Raw genomic sequence first — 12,856 nt, 5'->3', positions numbered from 1 at the left:
TTTGGCATTTCGCTACAAAAATATTGTATTATAATAGTGGTCGCGTAGTTAGATTCTTTTTACAAGATGTTATAGAAGTAAACATCGCACAAGCAGTATACGATAATAGTGTATAATACAATAAATTATGTAACATTTTATCTTTCGTACCGTCTTCGAACGTCGTAAATTATTCTATCAAATATGATGAAAATTCAATAACCTAAATGTTATGGTACATAGGCTATTTTTTGTTCTTCATTCTGTTATAAATTATAATAATATATTTTTTTAATTGGTATTGTAAATAACTTATGCACGTAATCATTAGATACTCCTCGTTATTTAACGAACAAGTAACAACTGTCGTGAATGTTCACCTTTATAACGAACGAGTAGTCCAAACACTATAACGAGCAAAAACTCTATAGCATACATTGTACACAGTATGTCTATTGAAGATCATTAAATACCAATGAAACATGTCAGACATACATATTACATATTCCTATATATTGTTATATATCAGGGGGAGGCGCAGACAAACGTCGCCGTCGATCTCGACCTCAAACGATATCAAAGTCAATCTCCCTTTATTAGAACTTATCGTTATACATTTAATATATACATCAGGCATACAGATATTATAGATACATCTTTCGAATCAACTTGTTTGTATAAAATGGTATTGTCTCACATAAAAGTTCTGAATACTAAGCTAAATTTCAGATGATTATTTAGACCGGCGTCTTCGTTTAGTAGTTTGCAGTGACTTTTTCCCAGATTACAATAAACTGGCCAGCGATACGCCAACAATATAATGTTAATTTATTTTGAAATTGTCTAGAAACGTACACCATTTTTTATATGACTTTAAATTTAAATTTTACTTTTTATATACGTATATTTATTATTAATGCTGGATATTTATAAAGACTTATAAATAAAAAAATTATTATTTTTATGTGATTCAATAATCTTCAAAGGAAAATATTATATATTCTCTGTAGATTTTAATTAAAAACTTATGGCCACCCACGACGTATATTATTACTATTTATGTAGGTATATAATATATCACATATTTATATATTCTTAATACATATACATATTATAACAGAATATTATGTATACATGATCCTATACAGTATACATAGTGTTTAATATTATTTATTTTTTGTTGTAATGAAAGTACTAATGTTTTAACCATTTCATCGATTTATAACAATATAGTTATAACAACTATTATAACAACTATAAATATTATTTTAATTTATATTTCAACTTCATTAGTAATTTAGTTAAATTGTACTGAAATGTACCTACTAAGTACTTGGATTATTTTTTAAAATAAAAATGTTTAATTTAATATGCAATTAACGTTATATACAATGTATTAAGTCCGGTGAAACAACATTGAATTGTATTTATACCATACAAAAATTCTCCCATTTGTGAATTATTTTGCATGATATTCATATTTATAACAATTTGATACACCAGGACAAATATTTATCATTTAGTACAATGTAATTGAAAAGTTGGAAATCTTTATGTGTTTACAATTTCGATTTATTTTTAGGGTTGTCTCTAGATGCATTTTGTGTCCATAAATAATGGATTTTTCTATGTTATGCAAAGCCCCAAAAGTGTATAATATATTTGAAAAATGTAAATAATATTTTATAATATTATGTAAAACGAACATCTCTCTATCAATGTATTGCCTTTACAGTGATCAATGGTTTTTAACGCATGGTTTTTTATTTTTTTTTATTACTATTTCTCGATCATGAATTTAATTACTAAACGTAATTTTATAACTTTTAAATGTAAACAATGAACCTATACCTATTTAAAAATACTAAAAACAAAAAATGATCATTATTCCGAGTATCCGCAATAGATCCGTAAATATTTTATAACATTACATAATTTCTCGCAATCATTTTATAATGAAAATTATCATGATAAAATAAAATGTCTCATATTTATAATATAATATTATAGACATATAGTTGCCTAGCTACAGTACATTTTAATGATGTTACAATCCCAAGGGAAATCAATATTAATATACTTATTTTCTGAAATACAATTTATGGATAACTATACATATTATTTTTGTTCGAACTTAACTATTATATAAGATAATTTTCTTTTATAAAAAGAGTTATACAATATAAAATATGCTATTTAAATGTATTTATATATTATCATATTATTTTAAACATAATCTAGTTATTTTTAAATCTTTACAGTAAAAATAAATTGTGAACAACTACTGTCGATGAAAATGAAAAAAAAACAAATAATAAAGTTTATTTTTATTTTAATGTTTATATTTAAAAATAGTCAGGTACATGAATAAATTATGAGTTCAATTTAAATAAAGCTATAAATACAAATTATTATTTGAAGACAAGATGTTTTTTATGAACAATTCTAAATTAAAACTTTTTACGAAAAAATATTATTTTTACAATTTATAATATATTATAATATACCCTTTATGTACTTGTATAAATAAAACTCGACGGTTGATGAAGTAATATGCATAATATTATATTATAATATAGTAAATAATATACAAGTATACAACTCAATATTTTTGATTTAAATTATTCAAAAAAAGTTTTCATATTATTTACATTGATACTAATAAATATCTCTTTCATTTTCCAAAATAAATTAATTTCGTTCCAATAAAATTCGAAATAAATGATGTGTTATACCTTTCACGTAACATACCAAGTATGTGAGCTGTGATGTATCTAAATCTTAAAAAGTAATTACATTTAAATCATCCATTTAGTTGCTGTCACTTGTATATTGTAGCATTTATTTAAGAGCCTTAATATATATTATACTTGTATCGTTACTTGACAAAAAAACTTATCGAGTACATTATTGTATACGTTTACACGCATACGTGAGTTTGTCATCTATTGATAATTCCCAAATAAGAATGAATTAATTTCATTTTTGTAAAATGCCTAAATAAATTAATATAATTGAGTGAAACAATATGTAATTAGTGATTAACATTTTATATTTTTATATCATTTAAGTAAAAAATATTGTTAAACAAAGTGTTAGGGAAAAATAATAGGAATTAGGTAATTTTTTTAATAAAAACTAATCAATGTTTACTGTATGAAACAACCAGGTCTGTGGTGACCTTCTGCCTCGTGAAATAATAAGATGTAGATTTCCGGTATCTACAGGTCTGATCTATATTTTGTATATGTCATATAATAATATTATAGTTATTTGTACAATAATTGGGACAGTAATTGTCGAAGGTGCGTCGGCCAAACTTATGCAAGCAGGCCGATGCGGACGGTGGTGCTTGGAAGCGACAGTCACTATGGTGTGGTCCTATATACAATAATGGGTATAATATTTAACTACAGACAACAGTATAGGGAAACGGAGTCGACCACTGGCATCTCTTTGGTTCAGCAAGTAGCTACTGCCCGATGAGTCGAACTCAGAAACAGCTGTACTTATTCAAATGTCTAGGTAAGGAGTAGTGGGGGTAACGGTTATCCGTGCGACGACAACGACGATGGTAGTAGTGATCCGGCCTGGCGAGAGTCATCCAGCCGCGGCGTGTCAGTGTTCTGAGCCCATGGTATTCCGGCCAGCCATGCGGTGTTGCTTTGCTATTGGCCTGGGTTTCTGGTGCCAACACAATCGTCGACAGTGATTTATGGCTTGGCAGCACTCAGAGGAGCCCTATTGGTACGCCGATAGGACCCGCTGGCTGGCGGACTTTTGGTATGGCGCTCTATACAAGGTACGTCGACGCTCCGGCGGGTGGTAGAGTGGTAAGTCGCCGTATAGAGCGACGGTCGTCAGGTAGCAGACTTCACTTCGACAGGCTCGGTGGTACTTAATCAAGTAGCCCTTCGTTACTGCTCGAGTGGTTCGTAGTTGTGTCAAACCACGGTCTTTGGTCGGCTGCTTCGGACGACTTTTGTAAAAGCACTAGTTCTTATTACGTCGTTTCTCGGCTTCGGATTCGTCAGGATCTCTAGATATTGCAGATACCTACTAGTTGCTGGTGTTCGTTCTTTCAATTAGGTCTTTTTTTAGTTGTTGAATTGTAGAATGTTGAAGGAAAACTGTTGTTTTCCGCTTGTTTTAATTTGCTTTGTTTAGGGATATTCTGTTCCAAGCTAAAGATCCTACCAGAAAAAAATGAGTTAATAGCTATTAAGTTTTTATATTTTTTTAAATTTAATAGGTCTAGATACACATTTCTGGGAAGAGTATTGTTTCTGGCTAATGGATCTTATGTGTTTGGTGGATTGTTAAATGGTCCAGAAAATGACTGTTTTGTATGGTGACGGCTGCTCCGTTACATGTACTTAATGTTAATAATGATAAGTATCATAATGCACCTAATAATGTTTAAACTTGGATTTCAAATTTGATATAAACTGTTAGAATCATACATACATCTTAGTATATATCTTGTACATAATTGACTGGCAGTGGAACTGATCAAAGTCACCAGCCTGTAAGACTGCTATTATACGTACTCAGATTGAATTAATATATTAATATAAAATGTATAAATATAAAATAACTTATCCTTTAACACACGTCTGGTTTGTGTTGCAGGAAGAATTTGCTCAACTCTTCAAGCAGCTGGATGCGCTAAAGGACAAAAACTTGAGGCTTGGCAACCGGCATCTGGCCGAAAAGATATCGGCTATGCAAGAGGTCAGCAAACGCGTCGTCTGGTCTACCAATATCGAAAAAAAACCAGCGGTTTCAGCTGTCAGTGGATACGCGTTCACCAACCACCACCACGGTTGTAGTCACCCGATTAGCAGTAGCCAAAAATCGTTGGTCGTCAATCAAAATGGCAAGAAACCGTTTATGAAGGAAGTGACAGTGTGATGTACATTATAATGTACTAGAAATTATAATATTACGTCTATGGGGTGCTTCTGTCACGATAATTCCACCGTTCAGTCGTTCATGACTACAACCCACCATTTCAATAACCATAAATATTGGTAAAGGGATAGGAAATCTGTTAAATATAATGGTTCTCGCTGCGCATGAGCTGTCGTTGATTAGTTATAATCCTATTCTGAATATGTTTTATAACAATACTAATTTATTGTTATTATTATATAATGTTATATTGTATGTATTTTTTAATGTCGCTGTGCCTAACAAACTATAGTTATATAATCGTATATTAATCGGTATATTCATACCGGAAAATATAATTTTCAAATCAATTACTCTCCAAATACCTCAAGAGAATATTGTGGTGAAATGTATGGTTTTCAATCTATGGTCAGAATAAATTACTAATTTCACCATTTTGAATGTGTTTTTTTGTATACATAACACTTCTATTATTTTACCTTTATTTAATTTAGATTCAATTGTAATCTTAGATAAAGTTGTTCACCGTTATACATATAGTTTACTGTTGATATGCATATTGGAATCGAAGGACGATTTTAAAACTTCATAATAAAAAATGAGTCATTGTTTTTGTGACAACTGAATTAAAAATAAAAAATATTGACAAAAAGTGATTTAATGTAAAATAAAATATTATATGGCTCAATTTAACTCTAAAATGTTATTAGTTTGGGTTATGTAAGTAAAACAAATTTGAACAACGGGACATCCTTTTTTTAAATATATGTCTATTTAGTTTTGGTTAATTTAGGTCGGTTCGTTAAATTAATTATATCAAAATGCACTGAATTTAAAACAGAAATAAGATTTGTTAGACATATATGTCGAACTAAAATTTGATTATCAACGATTGCGTCCGTTATGCCAACTAAACTGATAACACTATAATATGACAGACAACAATGCTATTTGTAAGTCTCTACCTACTACCTGCATAATATTATTATTTCTAATTTTATTTTTGAGTTTACCGTTAATTCAATTTTTAAATATAAATTATACAAAAAAGGGTGTTCAATAAAGTATAATTTGTATACCATAAAAATAAATATATCTCAATTTTTAGGTTAAAATATTGTAGATTTTACTTTAAGTATTGATAAAATGTAAATATATTATAATGAAAATAATATTTAATAAGTTTGTGACTATTTTCATGTTTTGTAATAAATTATATTGCTCTAATAATTCACATTATAATTTTATAATACACCAACTGTTGTTTAGGATAAAATAAATTGTATTAATAACTGCATAAATAAAATTGGGGAATTAATTCAGCTTCCTTATCATCTGGGTACTTATTTGTACTATATATTGTTAGAACTCGATTGTTCAAACTTGCTTTAGTTATATGTGGAAAATTTGAAAGCGGATAGTGTAAACGTTGAGACGTATGTATATTAATTACGGATTGTACAACACTAAACACGTTTACGTAGTTTCCTTCAAGTGTCAAAAGTTGCTTTAAAGTTTATGTTATGCATTTTATGTGCGAAATAATAGGTTTTCTGGTTTATACATAAATTATATACGTATATTGGTGAATTATAAGTCTACCGGAAAAGTCGGAAGCCCAATTTAATTTCAAAAGTATTACACGTACACAATATTATATAAAATACATTAAGAATTAAGAACTTATATAAAACTATATTCGTAACGTAGAATATATTTTGGCCGAGAGGGCTAAAAGGCTTGAGCCCCTTTCAACAGCGTTTCCCAAAATGTATTCCGTGAAACCTAAGGGTTCCATTTTATATAATACTTGGAAAAAAAAGTACACCTAATTAATAATAGTTATTAGTTTAAAATTGCAATAAAATATTAGTTTTACAGATATTGGGGTTCCATGAAACACGAAACTTTTTCCTAAGGGTACCGTGGTCGTAAAAATTTGGGCCTTCAAGCATATTATTATGTTTATACCTCTGAAAATCAAGAACTCATATAATCTATATCTTGACAGTTAAATAATGATAAGGAGTAACCACGGTGGATAAATGGAAAAATAATTTTAATATCCTGATCAAGTGATAACTATTTTGTTATCACATGTTTTTAGTACTTACGGTACACATGATAATAACATTATTATGCAATACGTTTAAGGATTATTTTAATAATATTCACCATACAAAAAGTACTTGATAAGAGTATGGATTTTTGTTAATATTTCCCCCTATTATCTATTTTTTAATAAATCCAATTAAGTTGTAATTTGTTTTCTGGCTACATAATAAAATTATTTGAAGTGAATTTTATATTATGTAATATAGTTTACTATAAATCGTTATTTGATCCAATAAACGATTATTAGAAATAATAATATTTTATTAATAAAATAAGCTCGAATCAGGGTAATACGATGTTGCTTTTACAATAACGTTTTGTTTTAATGCGTTTTTAGACATTGTACGTTACACATTAGTTGTAATGAGATGGCGCATTGTGTAGGCAATTTCAATTGACGATTTCAATTTCAATTAGTATTGCAATTAACTTGTTACAAGCTTTAACAATGTTTTAGTCATAGGACAAAGTGTTTGCACATAATAGATGAATTAGTTTTTGTAACTTGACATCATACAATTTTACAATTTATAATATTATTTTTATAGATATTGTTCTCATCTATGATATTTTTTTTTTATTACTCATGATAATTATTAACACTATTTTATAACTCTCAATTATTCACACAAGTTTATAAGTTGGCCTACTTGAAGTCGGTTTTATTATGTACTTTGGTAAAACCAACAATATTACAATAAAATATTCAATTATTCGTTTTGTTTGTATTATTATTCTTTATCCATATTTTGATCTGTGATAAATTTTACCATCATATAGTATTGTTATGTAACAACATAATAGTATAGTGTACTATTGTATAAGTAACATTATTTATAAATTTGAAATTACATAGCATCTAAAAATACATCAATGTTTATATTGTTATTTAAGTATAAATTAGTAATTACTCAATTAATTTTGAATTTTAATAGTAATATTTGCTACTTAAAAAATGGAATGCTTATTCATCATATTCCTACAATTAAAAATAAAAAATACGTTATATTATGGCCGCAGTGTTTTTATTTATATTTTATATGTGGCTTCACATTATGGAACTTCCTGTTAAAAAATATTTGCAAATAATAGACATATTTCTATATTTTAATTTTTTCTTATTTAATTATCTTTATCATATCACATTGATATATTGTTAAAATTTTAAAGCATACTTATTTATAGGTAACTAAAACATTTTTAAATATGATATTATCAAAGAAATGTAAATTAACTAACAACAAAATGCTGGTAAGATTTAATATTTATTAATACTCAAATACTTTACAATACCATATTGTTGTTACTGTGTTATATTTTATTGGATCTCAATTACAGTGACAGATTAAATTAGTATATATAATATTATTATAAATCATAACTGTTATGATGATTTCTTAAATAATTGTCTTAGTAATACATTGTTACGTTCAATTTACAATCTAATTGATTATATAAAAGTGATATCTTAAAAATGTATTATGCATTTTATAGATACGTATATTTAAATATCTGCATCCATAAATTTGTTATAAGAGCTTAAATGTTTAAAATATCCATGACATGTTTAAAAATATTAAAATAGATATTATGTTAAGTTATGAATCTAATTGTTCAATTTATATATATTTTATCAATCATAATTCAAACATATAATTAATTAATGGACTTCGTGTACTTATAAAGCGTACAATTTATTATTTATTGTTATGACAACTGATTTGCACTGCTACATGTATAAATAATGTTTTGATTAGTTACATTTTTTTAGAAGGTATAGTAAAATTATTTTGCTTATAATGTATAGAGAATATTAATAAAGTGAAGTACTTAAATGTAAGAATCAACAATATTAAAATAAAAATAAATAATTATTACATAACATTTAAACAAATATATATTATAATACAATTTCAAGTAGGGAATTGTATTTCTGTATATATTATGGTGTCTGCAAAAAATGTCCAACTAATTAATATTTCTTGAATGATTGAAGCTAAAATTAGTATATTGTAATGATGATGCGGGCTCGGGTCCGCGTCAATGATATTATATTAAAATGTGTGTGTATATTGTATTATTGTTATGTAATTTTTATGATATAATATTAAGTTATATTGTACTGTTAAAAATGTACCTATGTATTTAAACTGTAAATAAATATATATTTCAAATTTAGTACACAATTTATATTTGAATTGCCTATGTAGATGATAATGTGTCTATAGAAATTTTATATTTTCCTATTTGTCAAAATATTATAAAATAAAAGTAAGTACTGAGTAGGTTTCTAAATTTTAGATAGAGCTCTATTTCATCTGTAAGCGTAAATATATAGGTAATATTATTTTGATTGTTTTCAATTACACAATATTAAAGTAATAATCTACTTATTACATATAAATTGTAATAAATTCAAAACTTCAAAATGGATGTGTTAAAAACACGTATAGGAAATGCCTACTAAAAAATAATTATGTATAATATTATTATCTTCAATAATTATTTTTAATTATATCTAATTATAAAGAATTAATTTTTAATTTATCATACATATTTTAATAGTTTTTTAATTATCTATATATATTATATTTTAAATAATTCACAGATATTTATTATGTCCATTTTGCAGATTAGTCTTCATGATGTGGACATCCACTTTATCATGAATAATACAATTTTGTTTATAATATTATCTTGATTTATGAATAATATAAATCCAAAGATACAACAATAATTATAATTTACCATAAATTACACTTAAAAATTACTTTTTGAAAATTTATTGAGTTCAGTATTATTAATATTTATAAATTATTAATATTCAAAATTTTAAATTCAAACGTTGAAAGGTATAAGTTCAAATTGAAAAAAGTGTATTTGTTTTTATACTAACTTCATGAAGAATTCAAATTAATTCTCTGAAGCTGTATGTGATTACTTCGTTATCGAGTTCGTTATATGGTTCAATATTGTCATCCTACAAAGTATAAGTACCTATATATAAATGTATAATCAATGAGAAAAATTCAGCCGGGTTGGAATCATCCTCTTAATGAAGTCAACATTTCTAGTAAACTAAACTCATACATTCCATAATATGTTTTCATGAATTTGAATAAAAAAAATTTTAAAATGTCTGTGGTCTAGTTATTAATAATTAACAATGTTTAATAACGTAAACGTATTCAAAATCTCTTTATAATTAACAGACAAGCCTAAAATATAATAAAGTTTTATATTTTAATCTATCATCTAAATTTATTCGAATTTCAAGCATACCAAACTTACTAAGAACATCTAAACAATTCCCTAAAAATAACCACAAGTTAAAAGAAGCATTATATTATTATCAATCAGCTTAGAACAATACATTTTGAATGTCTTACGAACAACTATAATTACTACCTACTGTCGCGGGCTACGAAATTCTATATATACCAATATAGTAATATTATAATAATCTTATGTACCTCATGGCTATCACAAAACAACAGCAGATGTTATAAGTAGCAACGAATTCGTAGACAGCATACGGTTGTATAATAAGCATCTCGGCTAAAGCCAAAACACCATCGAATGGACACAATTCCACGAATCCGGGAAATCTGTGAAACCAACTATACGCAGGCTTCATAAAAGTCATGACCATAGTGTTATTCTAAGCTAAACGATATTGCACTAGTATTCGCTAATTAATATTCACTATCGCGAGACCAGCGATCCGCATTTGGACGAAAACAACAACTTTCCACGACAACAGCTGCAAGGACAAATTCTTTTGGACTCGAGTGCCACTATACCTCCGGTCCAGAACAATGGAATGGGAACACCACTTGTAAGGGAGTCACGACTCACGAGTACCTACAGCATATTCAAATGTACCATATCCGTTGAGATCAGAGCACCTTCACACCGACGACTTTGTACACTTTTATATTTTTCGATTATATTGAAATATAATTAGTATGTACACTATCATTTTATTCACTGTTGAAATTATCTTAGACTATTTATTTAAAAGCACCATAATCTGGATCTCGGTCAGGCCACATACACTACACAGAATATATTTTTAGATTTAAAATGTGAACAATTATTATTATTTCGATAGTAACACTACAGTTCATACAAAAAATGATAATATTATGTGCCCTCTTGTTAATGATATTATACATTTTACTAAATGTACGTATTCATTTATGTATCGATTATATTAGGATTTCTTTGAGAATGTAATAATTCAATAAGAAAAAAAACCACGATTTAAATTTTAGGGCTTTATCGTATTATTATGACATCATAAAATAATACAATATTTAATAAAAATTGTATAGGTATTACTGGCGTGATCCGATACATAAAAATAATATTTACTTATAAAGTATACTATTTACAATATTGTGTTAATTATTGGGTTTTTGCAAAAATTAATGATTAGATAGCCATGCGCATCATTCTATGAATAATACTATCAATACGAATCAATAGGGCCAACTTTATATCGTTGACTGGGTCCAATGATTTGTGGAATTATGTTAAAAAAAGAGATGTATATTGTATATAGGTCCTTGTTCCCATTAAGTTTATTCCCCGTGAAATACATGTGATTTTCTACGTTTACGTACGGATTTGACTCTGACAAACTCAACTCAAAGACCCTGTTTCCGTCCTATTTTTTAGTATAATTCTTAGTGGTTGAATGATATTGTTAGCATTTTTTCCTTGTCTATTTTTTTTCTTATTACTTTGATAGTGGTAGATGTATTAATGGACAATGCTATGATGATTTCTGAAAGATGTTTCATAGCATATGACTGTATCATGATTTCATATTATGAGTTGAATTTTAAGCTTTTAAGTTCAATAATTTATGAAGATATTTTTCCAAGAATTTGTTTAAGTTAATTGAATTGAACTGATTATTTCTCTAACTGCTATGACATACATTTTACAATGTCACAATATATCATACATATGATTTACTGATGGAGCTAACATTAAAATGTATATTCATCCTAATATGATATAAATAGTTAAATTATATTAGAGTTTATAAGTATCATTACAAAATAAAAGCTTTAATAACTGTTTGTGTGTAAATTAATTATGTAAATTGTATAAAATAGATTTCTGATGTTCACTGCGTTAGTTGAAAAAAAGAACCGATTCGGTTTCCAATATTCAAAACCAACCACTGAATTGTATTATATAATACATATTGTTAGCCAACCAGTTGGTCAAAGTTTAGCAGCAAATTCAATGGTACATTTTAAAAGTAAGATATCGACTACCTAGATTCAAGAACCAAATAAATGTTTTCGAATAATCATGTCCCTTTTTATCTTCTTGGTATATTTTAAGTGACCGCAATAAACCTAACTGGCTTGCAATAATACTTAATGATTTTTTGGAATTACAATTTTAATATTATCATTAATAATACATTTACCTACATTTTAACCGATCCATGTATATAGTTAATAATAATGATAAAAATAGTAGGTACGCATATTATAATATATTGACATAACGACCTAAAGTAGATTGTGTTTATACTTTACAGTAAGGTGTTAACAAGAAATACCTATATAGGTGAAAAAATAAAAATATAATAAAATGTATTACGTCTTTATTTATCAGGGTACATTGCATACTTAATAATTATGTAAATAAGTGTTGTTTTTTGTATGAGCCTAACACTAATTTTTTTTCCATAAAATTGTAGTTTGTGACACGCATATCAAAAAAAAAAAGAAAACATTGTAGTCAGATGTGACGTGGCGTACAGTATAACATGGTGAATAGTATTATATACATAAGTATGAGAAAAGTTTGTATGATTAAA

General features: G+C 27.0%; 1 protein-coding gene across 1 annotated transcript in view; it reads left to right on the top strand.

Moving 5' to 3' along the window:
- Positions 1–5,564, top strand: part of LOC100166910 (probable G-protein coupled receptor CG31760) — a 36,622-nt gene extending 31,058 nt beyond the window's left edge. The window contains exon 9 of the mRNA XM_016804670.2: positions 4,612–5,564. Within this exon, the coding sequence (XP_016660159.1) occupies positions 4,612–4,893 (282 nt within the window). The 3' untranslated portion in view covers positions 4,894–5,564. The remainder of the gene's footprint in view (positions 1–4,611) is intronic.
- The last annotated feature ends 7,292 nt before the right edge of the window (positions 5,565–12,856 follow it).

This window comes from Acyrthosiphon pisum, chromosome A2, assembly GCF_005508785.2.
Source record: "Acyrthosiphon pisum isolate AL4f chromosome A2, pea_aphid_22Mar2018_4r6ur, whole genome shotgun sequence".
Taxonomy (NCBI): domain Eukaryota; kingdom Metazoa; phylum Arthropoda; class Insecta; order Hemiptera; family Aphididae; genus Acyrthosiphon; species Acyrthosiphon pisum.
Note: the sequence above shows the minus strand (reverse complement) of the source record. Positions and strands in the feature narration are given on the sequence as shown.